The following is a 13,693-nucleotide window of genomic DNA, read 5'->3' as shown; positions in this document are numbered from 1 at the left end:
GTCCGCTCCTAGATCAGGAGTAATGATAAATGAAATTTAATGATCTCTACCTATTTAATCAATGGGGTCATTGAATCCATCTATCACTAATAGATGGGGTTATTATATCCACTTATTACTGCATTAGACCGGGGTGCGACCAGAGGATGTCTGTTATGCTTGGCTTGAGCCTATAAGTCCCTGTAGCCTGTCTGGTTTAGACACGGAACAAATATAGGTGAATCGGCCACCGCAGCAGGTCGCTGGCGCTTCGCCATCAGCTTCACTCTTTTGAGATCTCCTCTCCACCCACCGCCAGCCGCCACCGCCTTCAAATCCCGGCCTCCTCCTTCTGGATCTCGAGATAATCATGAAGGATCCAGGCGAAGGAGATGCACTCGTGGGCAGGGCGGCGGTGCGGGAGCTGCCGCTGAGCCAGAAGGCGATCAAGGTGCTCGGCAATGTCTGCTTCTCCGCCTTCGTCCTCTTCGTCCTCGTCTTCACCGTTGTCGCCATCACCTACCAGCCCCCTGACCCATGGTTCGACTCCCCCAAAGCAATCATCTCCAAGTCCCTAGCTGCCACCCTCCCCAACGCCACCTTCCGCACTGACGACTCCGTCCTCCGGACCGGCGAAGACCTTGCCCCTTCCCCCTCCCCCAAGAACGCCACAGCCTCGCCCGATGCTTCCGACAACTCTACTGATACCTCCGACATCGCCACCGCTTCTTCTGACCCCGCTGACAACGCTTCCACCCCAGATGACGCCGACAACGTTTCCACCCCAGATCCCGCCGACAACGCTTCTACCCCTGATGCGGCCGATAACGCCACCTCCGCCCTCGTCCCTACGCTTCCGCCACCCTCCCCCGACTGCAAGTCCGACGCCCCAATCAACTGCTCTGACCCGCGCGCATTGGCTGCTATCCGACGGTTCAACGCCCGGGTCTTCCGCCGCTCCATCATCTTTCTCAACTACGAGAAATCCGTCCCGGGATCTGTCACCGGGGAGTGCGACGCCTCCTGGCGCTTCCGCAACCGACGCGAGAAGTCGTGGCGTCGGTACCGGGACTACCGCCGGTTCCACCTCGCCATCGCCGACAACTGCAGCTACGTGGTCGTCTCTGCCGGGAAGTTCCACTCCGGTTCCAATGCAGCCCCTAAGCCCCTTCCTTCTCCTCGCCGCTCCTCTTCCCCTGCCCCACCCACCCAGATCCCGGACGCCGAGATCAATGACACCATCCCGACTCTCGGATCGGAGTCGGATTTCCGAAAGGGCAAGTATCTCTACTACACGCGCGGCGGCGACTACTGCAAGGGGATGAATCAGTACTTGTGGAGTTTCCTCTGCGGCCTCGGCGAGGCCCAGTTCTTGAATCGAACGTTCGTGCTGGATCTCAACATTTGCCTGCCCGCCACGTACAATCCCAGTGGGCGGAACGATGAGAGCAAGGATTTTAGATACTACTTCGATTTCGAGCACCTCAAGGAGTCAGCTTCGGTGGTGGAGGAGAGTGAATTCTTGAGAGACTGGCGACGGTGGGAGAAGGCCTCCGGCCAAAAGCGCGGCGGAAAGATCACGGTCCGAAAGGTGCCCACCTACAAGGTCACTCCAATGCAGCTCCAGAAGGACAAGAGCGCTATCATCTGGAGGCAATTCGAGGGGGCCGAGCCCGAGAATTACTGGTACCGTGTATGCGAGGGGAGCGCCGCTAAGTTCATCCAGCGGCCATGGCATTCCATTTGGAAATCCAAGCGACTGATGAACATTGTGTCGCAGATCGCAGGAAGAATGGATTGGGACTACGACGCTGTCCATGTGATCAGGGGAGAGAAGGCCAGGAACAAGCAGCTCTGGCCCAATCTGGACACAGATACCTCCCCCGAGGCTCTTGCGCAGAAGCTAACAAAGATGATTCGTGAATGGAGAAACCTCTACATTGCCACAAACGAACCATTCTACAACTATTTTGATAAGCTGCGATCGCACTACAAGGTGCATTTGCTTGACGATTACAAGGATTTATGGGGGAGCGCAAGCGAATGGTATAACGAGACAATGTCTCTCAACAATGGGCGGCCTGTTGAGTTTGATGGGTACATGAGGGTGGCAGTGGACACTGAGGTGCTGTATAGAGCAAAAAATCGAGTAGAGACGTTCAACAACTTGACGAGGGATTGTAAGGATGGTATCAACACATGCTAGCACCACTTGAGCAGGAATGGAGGCTGAGGAGTATGCAGATATTATTCGCGCTTGCGTATGCTTTTCAGGTACTTGTTGGAATTCTTGTCGTGTGAGCATAATTGATCTGTATCCTTTTATATTTCCCCCATCGCCATCTTGATTATTTTGCTATGTCTTTTTGTTGGTTAATAGATTTATCATTTATTGATCAGTGGTTGCTGTCCTAATCAAATTCATCATGTTTACTCTTATGTTTTTATTTGATACAGTAGGAAGCTTAATGTGATACTTGTACTCTTCTTCCCTTCTTCCTAGTTGAGATACTGGTCAGGATGATACAAAGGCTACTTCTTGCATTGCGTAGAACTTTAAATGATAAGAGTATTGTTCTGAAGCAACGTTGGAGTATTGTTTCCTCTCTGGCCTTTTACCCGAACTTGTCATTTCTCCAAGCAACGTTAGAGCTTCCTTAGATTATTTTCCTGCTTGCGAGAGAGCAGATATATAAGGGCTGACCATGAAATCGGAGACAAGCCAAGGCCATTACGGAAAACAAATGCATGGATCATATCGGCTCCATTGGCATCACAATTCTCCGCCCGATGCCGAGGCTTTGACACATTTGGTTGAAGAGGGCGTAGGCAACTGGGAATTGGCGGAGGCGTGCGTGTGCTCGTATGATGGAATTACAGAGGAGTGTCGTCCTGTTGGGACTCAGGTCGAGCAGGTGGCGGGCAGAAGGAAGGTTGTTGTGGGAGGCATATGATCGGAGGAGGTTGGTGACCGCGAAGAGGTGATCCGGAGAGGGAATCGAGGTGGTGATGAGGAGGGCGTGGATTTAGGATTTAGAAGTTTTTTTTTAAGATTAAATTAAATTTTATTTACCTAACATATAACAATGATAAAATATTATGATAAAAGTGAAAAATTATAGAAAATAATAAAAAAATAGGATTATCCGGGTTTGAATTTGGATTTAAGATTTTCAGATTGAGTTCGATTTAGATCAGACTCGGGTGATTTTTTTTTTGGATAACCGATCGCTAATCTAATCTGAATATATCTGACTCTTCCAAATTGACACTCTTAATTTCATATCAAGAAAGATATAATCATGCACAAAGATTTAAAAGTTGTTGATGACAAATGTGAGCAGCTTTGTGCTTGGAAATTTGACCACTTGCTAAGTTGGTCGCTTCTTTGCCTGCAAACTGGGTTAGTAGTCAAGTGGGAAGCCTATATTATATTAATGGTAAGAATTTGAGTTATAGCTGTGACAAATAACTCTCCCACTTAGAGGGTCGGTCGGTATTTGATTTACCTTCCTTCATTTCATCATAAGATTGTAAGACTGGCGATGAGGAGCGCTTGACGTAAACATTATCATATTTTTGCATCAATTTGGTGGCTTCTTTGTCCCCACTGGTGTAGTGCAATTCGTACTCAAATGGTAGATTTATTGAATTGGGCATAGGAAGATTCTCGGGAATATTTATCTTCCTGACTAAACTATTTGGGATGAGCAAAATTGTCTTTTGTTTTTTTTTTCAGATTAGTTGGTGGTTTATTTTTATCTCACTATCAGATTAGTTGGTGGTTTCTTTTTATCTCACTTCATCTCACGATGAGACCAATAACGAGGGAGGTGGGGATGAACAAAATCACCATTTTGCTTGGCAATGGAACGCTAAGAAGCATGCCGCCTACCTCCTTGGCATTGCAGAACTTGGAAATCTTTTTTGGAGCATTAGAGTTGCTCCTTTCTCAGCATCACTGCTGCATGAACTTTTCAGGCTACACAATTATATAATCAAAAGCACAATTTCCTGGGGAGGCTGACTGAACATCGAACAGAAGACTTCGTTAATTCAATTTATCATAAGTCGAATGGATGAAAAATATGATACTCCTTGCGCTAAATAAACATCAAGCATTACTGATTTGAGGCAAACTAAAATTAGTGTAAAGAATGCATGCAATTAATATAATTGACAAACTTGGCGAAACTTGAGAATCAAGGGAACTTTCTGATGCGAAACAGTATGAACACAATTGAATTTGACCAACTTAAGCAAACTGCAAGTGCTAAAATACAGACAAAGTTTTGCACTGTTTTATCTGAGTTGAAAACCTTAGAATCCAAAATACATGAAACATCAAAATGACGTGAATGGCAGGAAAGAAAAGAAGAAAAAAACGAGGCTAAAAACAAATGTCACAGGCGTATCTAGGAGGAGACATGTTGCTAACGATCAAGGGATCCCAATATTTGAAATCTTTCTGGCACGTAAAAATCTACGCTAAATCTCAGCAGCATCCAAACTTGAGAGTCAATGCCATCTACCAGCTTCCATTGTATCGAGACTTAAATTGGCATCACTCATCTGGGCTACATGCTGAACTCCAGATGAAACATAGACCGTCTCTATCTCCAAAGGCCGCGACTGCAGAGGGTTTGTAGTTGTCTGTGTACTGCTTCTAATATCAGCCATGGCATGCAAATATGCATGAGGAAACCAACCTGGAAGAAAAAGGTTAGCCGTTAATATGGTTTAAGAAGAAAGATACATCATAATGAGATCTTACCAACTCCATGTTCAACACGATCATTATTAGATTTTTAAGGGGAAAAAAACACTCAAGGCATATACCTGAACAGGTAAAGGAACGTACCATCGATATCATAAGGAGGGGGGAAGAATTGCAGATAACAAAATGAAGCAATTACCAAACCTATTAATGACAAACAATTGGTCATAGGCACACATAAGACATCCATTGACAAACATATAGACACTGTGATATGAAAATTAACTTGATTTTAAAACATACCGAGAAAACCTCCTGCAAAGACATCTTGCCAATGGTGCCAATAGTCATCAACTCGAGAAATTGCAATAAGAGCTGCACACAACAGTGGGAGAAGTACAATGCACAGTTTTGCAATATGACCCCTATGGTCAAAAACCTTAATTTTCCCTGCAAGGTACCAAGATAAAAAGCCTAGACCTGCAAAAGACCCTGCAAAAAACATAAAGAATGTTGCATGACAGAACCACCAAATTCCTATAAAAATATCACAAATTATCTAATGTTGGCTACGTTTCAGCACTCGTGTCAAATCATGTCCACAAAAATTTTGCATGCATTTGCTTTAGTCCATACTGAGGAAAGGACTAACAGTTAGGACATTCTGATTGAGAAACTCTGAAACAGAATGATCTGGTCAGTAGAAAAGTCAGTCATTTGACTCAATGGAAAAAAAAAAAATACCATGCAAGTAAATAGCCAATTAGTCTTGTATTAAGTAATGTATCAGAATACAGTAAAAATAATGCTAGAATGAGTCGTGTGTTAAATACAACATGACATTAGGAGATGTACTTGAGTCCTTAGTTTTTTTTCTGATTGATTGAATTACAGAATCAGTGGATTTATGTGTTTTGCAGATGGTGGAAGAACTCCTTTGCATGCTGGATAGGAATATACTATTAATTATACGTTTTTATAACCATAATAGAAATACAAGATTGATCAAGTTTCATTTTCTCAATCCTATTATGCTGCAGATCTTGACATTGATCATCTGAATAAACTCTAGCATCAGTCGCCTGTAGATCTGATATAAGACCATGCCATTTCTTGTGTAAATTGGAAAAAAACTTTCCATAAGAACTAAAAAAATTATGTTCTTGCAAAACATTGGATAAGATAAGAGCTGAGAAGATATCTATATTGCATAAACATAACTAGATTAAAACTTCTCAGTTTCTTGAGTACCAAGAACAGGCATTTTACTCCTGAAGTACTACAATCACACAGTTAGAAAGCTGTCACTCTTATAGATAACTAATAAAAGGAAATATCCTTATCATTCTGCCCAAGAATTGTTGTATGAGAACACTTCATCTATGATTCTAACAACTCAATTTAGTCTCATATATAGAATTTCTTTTGTACAGGAGTTTTGAGCTAATTGCTACTATGAAATTGAGCTCAAGTATTTTTGGGCTAGCAGTTTGACCTATCAAGTATGAGGGTTCATTTGCTAATTTGGCGAGATTGTTGCAAATCATTTTAGAAAATACTTGTCCAAAGCATGGTGAAGTGTAACAGCTGGAAAGATTTGAATGCACTGGTAGGGCTGCCATTGGAATGGTTCTTAGCTATGAATAAGACTTTGAATTTTGATGACACTGCCAAACTTATGTTGGGGGAGATTGGTGTTGGTTGCTACTCGGAAAGCCTATAGGTTCCACTGTACAAAAATTTTGTACAAAGGTCTGAACCTTTTCCTAGCTACCATGTGTTCTTTTAAATTAAATTTTGGATCTCCTGCGGAACTTAATACGTTTGATCCAAAACTTAATCTATTTGTTCTTTTAGGTTTTGACTTGGATCTCCTGCGGAACTTAACACGTTCGACCCAAGTCTCCTTAAGTTATTAATTCCATTAAATATTAATTTCCATAAAAGGTTCCCAGTACTGACGTGGCGAGGCACATGGCCTTCTTGGATATGGGAGCAACCACCACCGACTAGACAAAACCTTTAATAGAAAGCTAATATTTAATTTCCTAAAATAACTTTAGGTTAACCAAAGAGAACAATCAAATCACAAGGAAAAGAAAGAAACAAAAGAACACAACTTGAAAAACATATTCGAAATACTAGAACGTAAGCCTCTTGTATTTGGTATTATTTCCATAAATAACTAGCATGATGCGGAAATAGAAATTACTAGTTATACCTTGTAGAAAAACCTCTTGATCTTCTACCGTATTCCTCTTCTAACCTCGGACGTTGTGTGGGCAACGATCTTCCAAGATGAGAAACCACCAACCACCTTCTTCTCCTCCAAGCAAGGTTCGGCCACAAAAGAAAAGCTTCACCAAGGAGAAAACCAAAATACTAACCAAGCTCCAAGAGATGCTAGCTTTCTCCTTCTTCTTCTTCTTCTCCGAGTAGTATCCGGCCACCACAAGAGCTCCAAAAGAGGGTAGGTTCGGCCACCACAAGAGGAAGAGATGGAGAGGTTGGCCGCCACACCAAGGAACAAAAGAGGAGAGGAAAAATAGATGTTGTGTCTCTTGAAGGCACCTCACCCCTTCTTTTATATTCCTTGGCCTAGGTAAATTAGGAAATTTAATTACAATAAATTTTCCTTAATTTCCTTGACATGATTTAATTGAGAGAAATAAAATAAAATTTCCCAATTAATTTGTGATGGCCAGCCACATCATCGGAATACAAAGAGGACAAGTTTTAATCAACAATTAAAACTTCCTAATTTGTTTCCGGAAATTTTAAAAATAAAATTTCTCTTTAAAATCTCTTCATGGTTAATAAAAGGAAATATCTATAATTTTAATTTTATTAACATGTGAATAATTTTAAAGAGAAAATAAAACATCTCTTCCAATCTATAAATAAGGAAAGAGATCTAATCTCTTTCTTTAATCTTTTGTAGATCTTTTACAAGAGAGATATTTTAATTTTAATTCTCTTTAAAATATATCTTCCACATAATAATAAAATTAAAATTAAATTTCTTTTTAATTTTATTTGGCCGGCCCTACTTGGGTCGGCCACCCTAAACCATACTTAGGCCGGCCTAGCTTGATTCCCAAGCTAGCTTGGCCCTTAGTGGGTATAGAAGGTGGGTATAGGTGGGTATAGTACTTATAAATAAGAGGCTACGATAGGGACCGAGAGGAGGAATTGGTTTTGGTCTCCGATAAAATTACATCCCGTGTTCGCCTCGAACACACAACTTAATTTTATCAACGATAATTCATTCCACTAGAGAACTATCATCGAACTACCGCACCAATCCCAAATTACATTTTGGGCTCCTTCTTATTATGAGTGTGTTAGTCTCCCTGTGTTTAAGATATCGAATGTCCACTAATTAAGTGAGTTATCGACAACTCATTTAATTAATGTCTAAGGCCAAGAGTAGTACCACTCAACTTTATCGTCATGTCGGACTAAGTCCACCTGCAGGGTTTAACATGACAATCCTTATGAGCTCCTCTTGGGGACATTATCAACCTAGTATCTCTAGGACACAGTTTCCTTCTATAATCAACAACACACTATAAGTGATAGCATTTCCCAACTTATCGGGTTTATTGATTCATCGAACTAAATCTCACCCATTGATAAATTAAAGAAATAAATATCAAATATATGTGCTTGTTATTATATTAGGATTAAGAGCACACACTTCCATAATAACTGAGGTCTTTGTTCCTTTATAAAGTCAGTATAAAAGGAACGACCTCGAATGGTCCTACTCAATACACTCTGAGTGTACTAGTGTAATTATATAGTCAAGATAAACTAATACCTAATTACACTACGACCTTCTAATGGTTTGTTCCTTTCCATTCTGGTCGTGAGCTACTGTTTATAATTTATAAGGTACTGATAACATCATCTTCTGTATGTGACACCACATACTATGTTATCTACAATATAAATTAAATGAACAACTACAAACAAATGTAGATAATTAGACCAAATGTGATTCTTTATTCATAATGAATGTTTACAAAGCTTAGGCTTTCAGTATACACTCCAACAATTGGGACACCCCCTGGTGGGTATATGTGGCCTGATAAAGTTTTATACACTTGTTCCGCCAAGACTTTTAGAGAGATCACCAGTGATGTGGCAATGATCTGGACTGCTGCTGCTGCTTGGAACCACCAAAGAGGCTGAAGGGAGGAACCACCATTCTCCGGAGCCCCTGGGGAATGGCCAAAACTCAAGACAAGCATGGAGGGTTAGAAGGGCGCTAGGATTGCCCCGACGTTCCCACTTCGACGCTCAAGTCAGAAGCAGTGGTAGAAAAAGGAATAAGAATAGTAGAGGAATTTAGAGATGTGATTAAACTTACTTCCTTCGTACTTGACATATCATTTTATATCATTCTCAGTGACCCTCCATTTTCTCCTGTTTAATGATATTGCTGCATTAATCGCAAATAGGAGCAATACTTCTTCCTCATATTTAATGAAGCTGTAATAAATGCAGATGGAGTATTCCCTTTTGCTACTGTTTCCCCTTCCTGGTGTTTTAATGGTTATTAATGTTTTATCATTAATACCTAACGATTATCAACACCTAATGATCATTAAATGCCCTCGACCATTCATCTTCAACCTCTTGAATACTACTGTATCTCGATGAATTATCAGCCTGTCAGGACCATTCACCTCAGAGGCCTAACTGCTCGGGATTAGCCATGAATGATCATTTAAGATGGAGCGATCCTCGCCCTGATCGGCTGAGTTGTCTTTGCTCCGATCAGCTAAGCAATCTTTGTCCCGGTTGATTCAGAGATTCTCGCCCCGGTCAGCCGAGAGATTTCTCGTCCTGGTCGGTTGAGCGATTCTTCAGCCGATCGGGAGTGACCTTCGCCCCGGTTGAGTTGTCTTCGCACCAATCGGCTAAGCAATCTTCGTCCCGGTTGGCTGGGTTTAAGCTGGTCCCTTTTATACTTCTCTATCCACATAGACAGATATCTAACGCTACGTGGAGGCCCTATTATTTCCCCATATCAACACTTATGCTCAAACTTTTTTTAGAATGATTGGAGTCATTGGAGCATTCAAGTTATTGAACCAGTTTCCTAATTTCAATAAGATTCTTACAATTGCTATCAAAGCAAACCAAAGCCTAAGAAATGATAGGTTTCTGATTGCAAAGAGCTTCGTGTGTGGTGTAGCTAAGATTGTAAATGAATTAAAAGTTTGAGCATAACAAACAATCCTGGGAATCTTGGGATGATTTTGGCCTGGAGTCAGACTTTGAACTTGATAGGGATGTCAAACCTTAGCGGTGAAGATATGGCATCCCAATTTATTCTCCCATGGCACGTTGTGAGCTAATGAAAGGAATTTATACGGTTATAATGGCTGAATTGGTATTAACTTGATCTTAAGCATTTTGGAAATAGTTGGACCTGTCAAGTGGGTTAGTTTTCGTACTTGGCTGGTTATTACAATGACAAATACATATGATTTCAGTTAATGAGCCTAAATTTTAGAAGATCAAATGCACCAACCATGAGAGAATGTGATTAATTTTTTATTTACAAGTGATATTGATAGCTCACAAGAAATGACATTTCGAGTGGGTAAGTTGGACCATATTAAACTTAAAACCATTGCAGCACTTAGAACAATGTATGATAGTTGTCAATACAGCAAAAAGTGATAACATTTGAGTAAGAGGTTATTGATGCTTACATGATGAGTGCCCACTTGGAAAACTCTTGTGCCCTTCTTTGATAACACTTTTGTCCCCATGGCATATGACACCAGTTGTTTTGTTATCATATAGCTGTATATGAATAGACAAGTACACAACCCTGTTTGACAAAATGATGATTTATGTGAAATTTTAAATTCCAGACTCACAGGATTTCCATCAGGAAAACAACGCCAAAAAAAATCAGGCCTTGGCCGACCAACAGCATCCTTAATTGCATCAGTTAAAACTCCAGTTATAAGCACAGAAAAGAACAAACCTGAATATAAATGTACCAATCAACTCAAAGAATGCCAGTAACTTATTATCAAACAAAACTGATTATCACTATCAAAAAAGAGAAATTAAGCATACCCAAGATTGCATTGTGTAAATCATACACATTCTGCTTTTTGATATAAATTGCGATAATAATTGCAAAAGGCAATAGAATTGCAATCACCTGCCAAAAAGATATTATTACAAAATATATCAATGTGAAACTAAATAGTAATAAATAAGGGAGAACACTTAAGAAAAGACAACTAAATGTACCGGAACAGCCCAAAATGGAACAGTATTGCCTTTCAACGGATACATCAGATCTGTCATCATGCCTTGTCCAACAAACCTGTGAAAGGGTTCTATTATATTCAAACAACCATCTATTACAGCAAGGAGGATGAGTATGATCCAATCATGCATGTGAAATCTTGCAACTTGGGTTCCATGGGATCTCAATGTGTGAGATTCTAGCTGTATATCTGGCATTTTCACCTGAAAGATACATAGATAAAGAATTACACTGTAATGATTCTTGAATTTGCATTTATCTATTTTTAACAGTTGTTAAATGTAAGTACAGATGTAGGTAAGTTCATCTATTTTCGGATTAAAAAAATTGCAATTAGAGACACAGATATGAAAACATCATGAAAAAACTGATAAGCACTTGAACAAGAAACACCATAGAGAATTTAATGACTAGTGCAACAACATAAGCTTAATAAAACTGACGGCGCAGAAATCAATATAATGATCCATATAATTAATAATGAATACTTATGTCACTCTTGTCACTGTTAATGATACAAGTATGAAATTTAACTCTTGATCAACTTTATTGAGTCAATACGATGCCCAAAGAGTATCTAAGATTGTTACATCTGCAAGAAATATGCGCACTGAAGTTTCTGCACCTATTTACAATGATAAAAACATTTCCTACCAATGGTTATTCTTCATCTCTTGACCAGGACTACTGACATTATGTGTCAAAGCTAAAGGTCAATCAATACTATGATCTATTTATGAGGAAGAAAAAGAGTGCGACATAATGGAAGGTTTTATTATTTACAAGTGGAGTATTAATAATTCCCACTGCATAATTGTTTCTATGAACCGATGTGTAATATTAGTTCCTCCAGTATATATGGCTTTGCCCATGAATATCAGGTGTGGAGGATCAGTAGAGATGCATGATTACAGTGAACAATGTATCACATAATTCCCTAGCTATCTATTTTACGTGCCCAATAGGGTAATGTACGAAGAATGACATGAATTCAAATGATATGTATGTGGCACATGATGTGTAGTTTTTCCCAGGAAGAACATATGATGCTTCTTGAACCAATAGCTTTTATTGCTTCCCTGAGAGCTATGGTCCAAGCAGCAGCTATAATGGGAAAAAAAAATACTATTATGTGCACTAAGTTGTGAAGAAACAAGCATGAATTTCCTGTTAGGCTAAATAAACTGCAGATTACTATACTTATGCTTTGTTTCTTAAGCTCAATGCAACATACATCTGCAGTAACCCAATGAACAGTCGATTCATTTTATAATTTATTTACAGAAACTACACAGGATATTTATATTTGACACATAACCGTATTCAGAAAAGCTATGGCTCTTTACATGTGACACACCTTGATTTTAATTTCATGGAAATTCCGTATCCATTTCCCTCCTAAGAGCTATGACTGGAAGATTTCATTGTCAATCAACGTATGCGTTTATGACGCCAAATTATACCAGATTAGGGCGAGCAGCATGGATGGACGAAGATAATTAGTTTGAAATTGAATGCCTGCTTAAGATTAGAAAATCCACTCGGTGCATCTTTTTGGACAGAGCAAGCACAAGAGAAACCTAAAATAGTTTAGTCCTAAAATTGGGCTTACAGAAAACTCCAAAATTTTGACTTTTCTTTTCTAGAATTATCTAATCAACACTCAAGAACCAATTAAGCCAAAGAAGACCAGAACCAGCGGAAGTAGGACAGAGAGAAATTACGTCCATCTGGGGAGAAATTACATCCGTCAGGAGAAAAAGGGTGAAGTCACAATTTTGACAGTTATTGACACAAGAAAAAGAGGGCCTAAACGAGGACTCATTGTAAGTCCATACTTTCCATTCATTTGTTACTTCTTAAGGTCAATGCGCCTAACAAAGCGAGATCTAGAAGGACAACTGTTTACTTGAAGAAAATTCCCCGACATAGAAGTCAAATTTAAGGAAACACCAAAGAGGATGCGGAAAGGTCGCTGATTCATTATCTTACAGATTTCCTTTGCCGTATCGGAGAAGATGTACTCTCCGTCTGTGGAAGCAGCGGAAGCTGAAGACCTTCCGTAAGTAAACCCGCGTCCTCGTCCTCGTCCTCGTCCTCGTCCGTGTCGGCAACTGCAAGCATCTTATCGAAACAGATGAGTTATCAAGCAATTGTAAAAGCGACGCGGAATGAGAAAGACCATACGTCACATCATGTTTGCTGCAAAAGCATCGAACAAAACCTAGTGGCAGTGGGTCTGAAGAAAAATTGGCTATTTTTAGTGAATGAAACTGGAATTTCTATAATTGTTTGTATTTCTAGTGACTAGAATTTCTAAAAAGTTATCTAGTTATTTTACCAAAACGCTTAATAATCAAGCTTCATCATGAAACATGTTGATGAACTTTTATAAAAAAAATAGGTAAATTATTATTAAAAAATTATGAAACAAAATTCTCAATTTCATTATATTAAATTGTTTGACAAAACAACTTCATAGACAAATTAACGACATCAAATTATATTTTCCAAAGTTATAAAATACATCGAAAATTTAAATTGTCCAGAAGTAGTTTTGTACACTTTATTTTTCAGCTTAATTTTCAATTATTTGTCCAGAATCATTTAACTTGTCAAGTATTTAGGTTGAAGTAAACTACCTGCGAAGTCTAAAAATTGAAGTATAATGATCACTCTTCAAGTATTTAGGT

General features: G+C 39.7%; 2 protein-coding genes across 4 annotated transcripts; one reads left to right on the top strand and one right to left on the bottom strand.

The window, feature by feature from the left end:
• Nucleotides 1-201: 201 nt before the first annotated feature.
• LOC122011823 lies at nt 202-2,426 on the top strand. The gene has a single exon (XM_042568215.1). It carries the CDS (start codon nt 350-352, stop codon nt 2,183-2,185), a length of 1,836 nt encoding a protein of 611 aa, XP_042424149.1. The 5' UTR covers nt 202-349; the 3' UTR covers nt 2,186-2,426.
• A 1,784-nt stretch (nt 2,427-4,210) lies between these two features.
• Nucleotides 4,211-13,314, bottom strand: LOC122011822 (lipid phosphate phosphatase 2-like). Of its 3 annotated transcripts, none has more exons than XM_042568213.1 (9): nt 13,188-13,314; nt 12,993-13,114; nt 10,982-11,203; nt 10,802-10,889; nt 10,597-10,706; nt 10,426-10,519; nt 5,000-5,188; nt 4,841-4,900; nt 4,211-4,688 (listed from the first exon to the last, which is right to left on the bottom strand). In XM_042568213.1, the coding sequence occupies exons 3-9, from the start codon at nt 11,195-11,197 to the stop codon at nt 4,498-4,500; spliced, it is 948 nt and encodes a 315-aa protein (XP_042424147.1). In that variant the 5' UTR covers nt 11,198-11,203; nt 12,993-13,114; nt 13,188-13,314; the 3' UTR covers nt 4,211-4,497. The 3 variants fall into 3 exon arrangements, with proteins under 3 accessions (XP_042424147.1, XP_042424146.1, XP_042424145.1); XM_042568212.1 differs by lacking the exon at nt 13,188-13,314 and having other exon boundaries at nt 10,982-11,057; nt 11,130-11,203; nt 12,993-13,181; XM_042568211.1 differs by lacking the exon at nt 13,188-13,314 and having other exon boundaries at nt 12,993-13,181.
• Between the last annotated feature and the right edge of the window lie 379 nt (nt 13,315-13,693).

The sequence above is a fragment of the Zingiber officinale genome, chromosome 8A (genome assembly GCF_018446385.1).
Source record: "Zingiber officinale cultivar Zhangliang chromosome 8A, Zo_v1.1, whole genome shotgun sequence".
Classification (NCBI taxonomy): domain Eukaryota; kingdom Viridiplantae; phylum Streptophyta; class Magnoliopsida; order Zingiberales; family Zingiberaceae; genus Zingiber; species Zingiber officinale.
Note: the sequence above shows the minus strand (reverse complement) of the source record. Positions and strands in the feature narration are given on the sequence as shown.

Coding starts and splice junctions, on each gene's coding strand:
- LOC122011823 (XM_042568215.1), top strand. CDS start 350: ATGAAGGATCCAGGCGAAGGAGATGCACTCGTGGGCAGGGCGGCGGTG.
- LOC122011822 (XM_042568211.1), bottom strand. CDS start 13,124: ATGCTTGCAGTTGCCGACACGGACGAGGACGAGGACGAGGACGAGGAC. Junction 10,890..10,981: donor TTCCATTTTGGGCTGTTCCG/GTACATTTAGTT, acceptor TCTTTTTGGCAG/GTGATTGCAATTCTATTGCC. Junction 4,689..4,840: donor CCCTCCTTATGATATCGATG/GTACGTTCCTTT, acceptor TTTTTCTTCCAG/GTTGGTTTCCTCATGCATAT.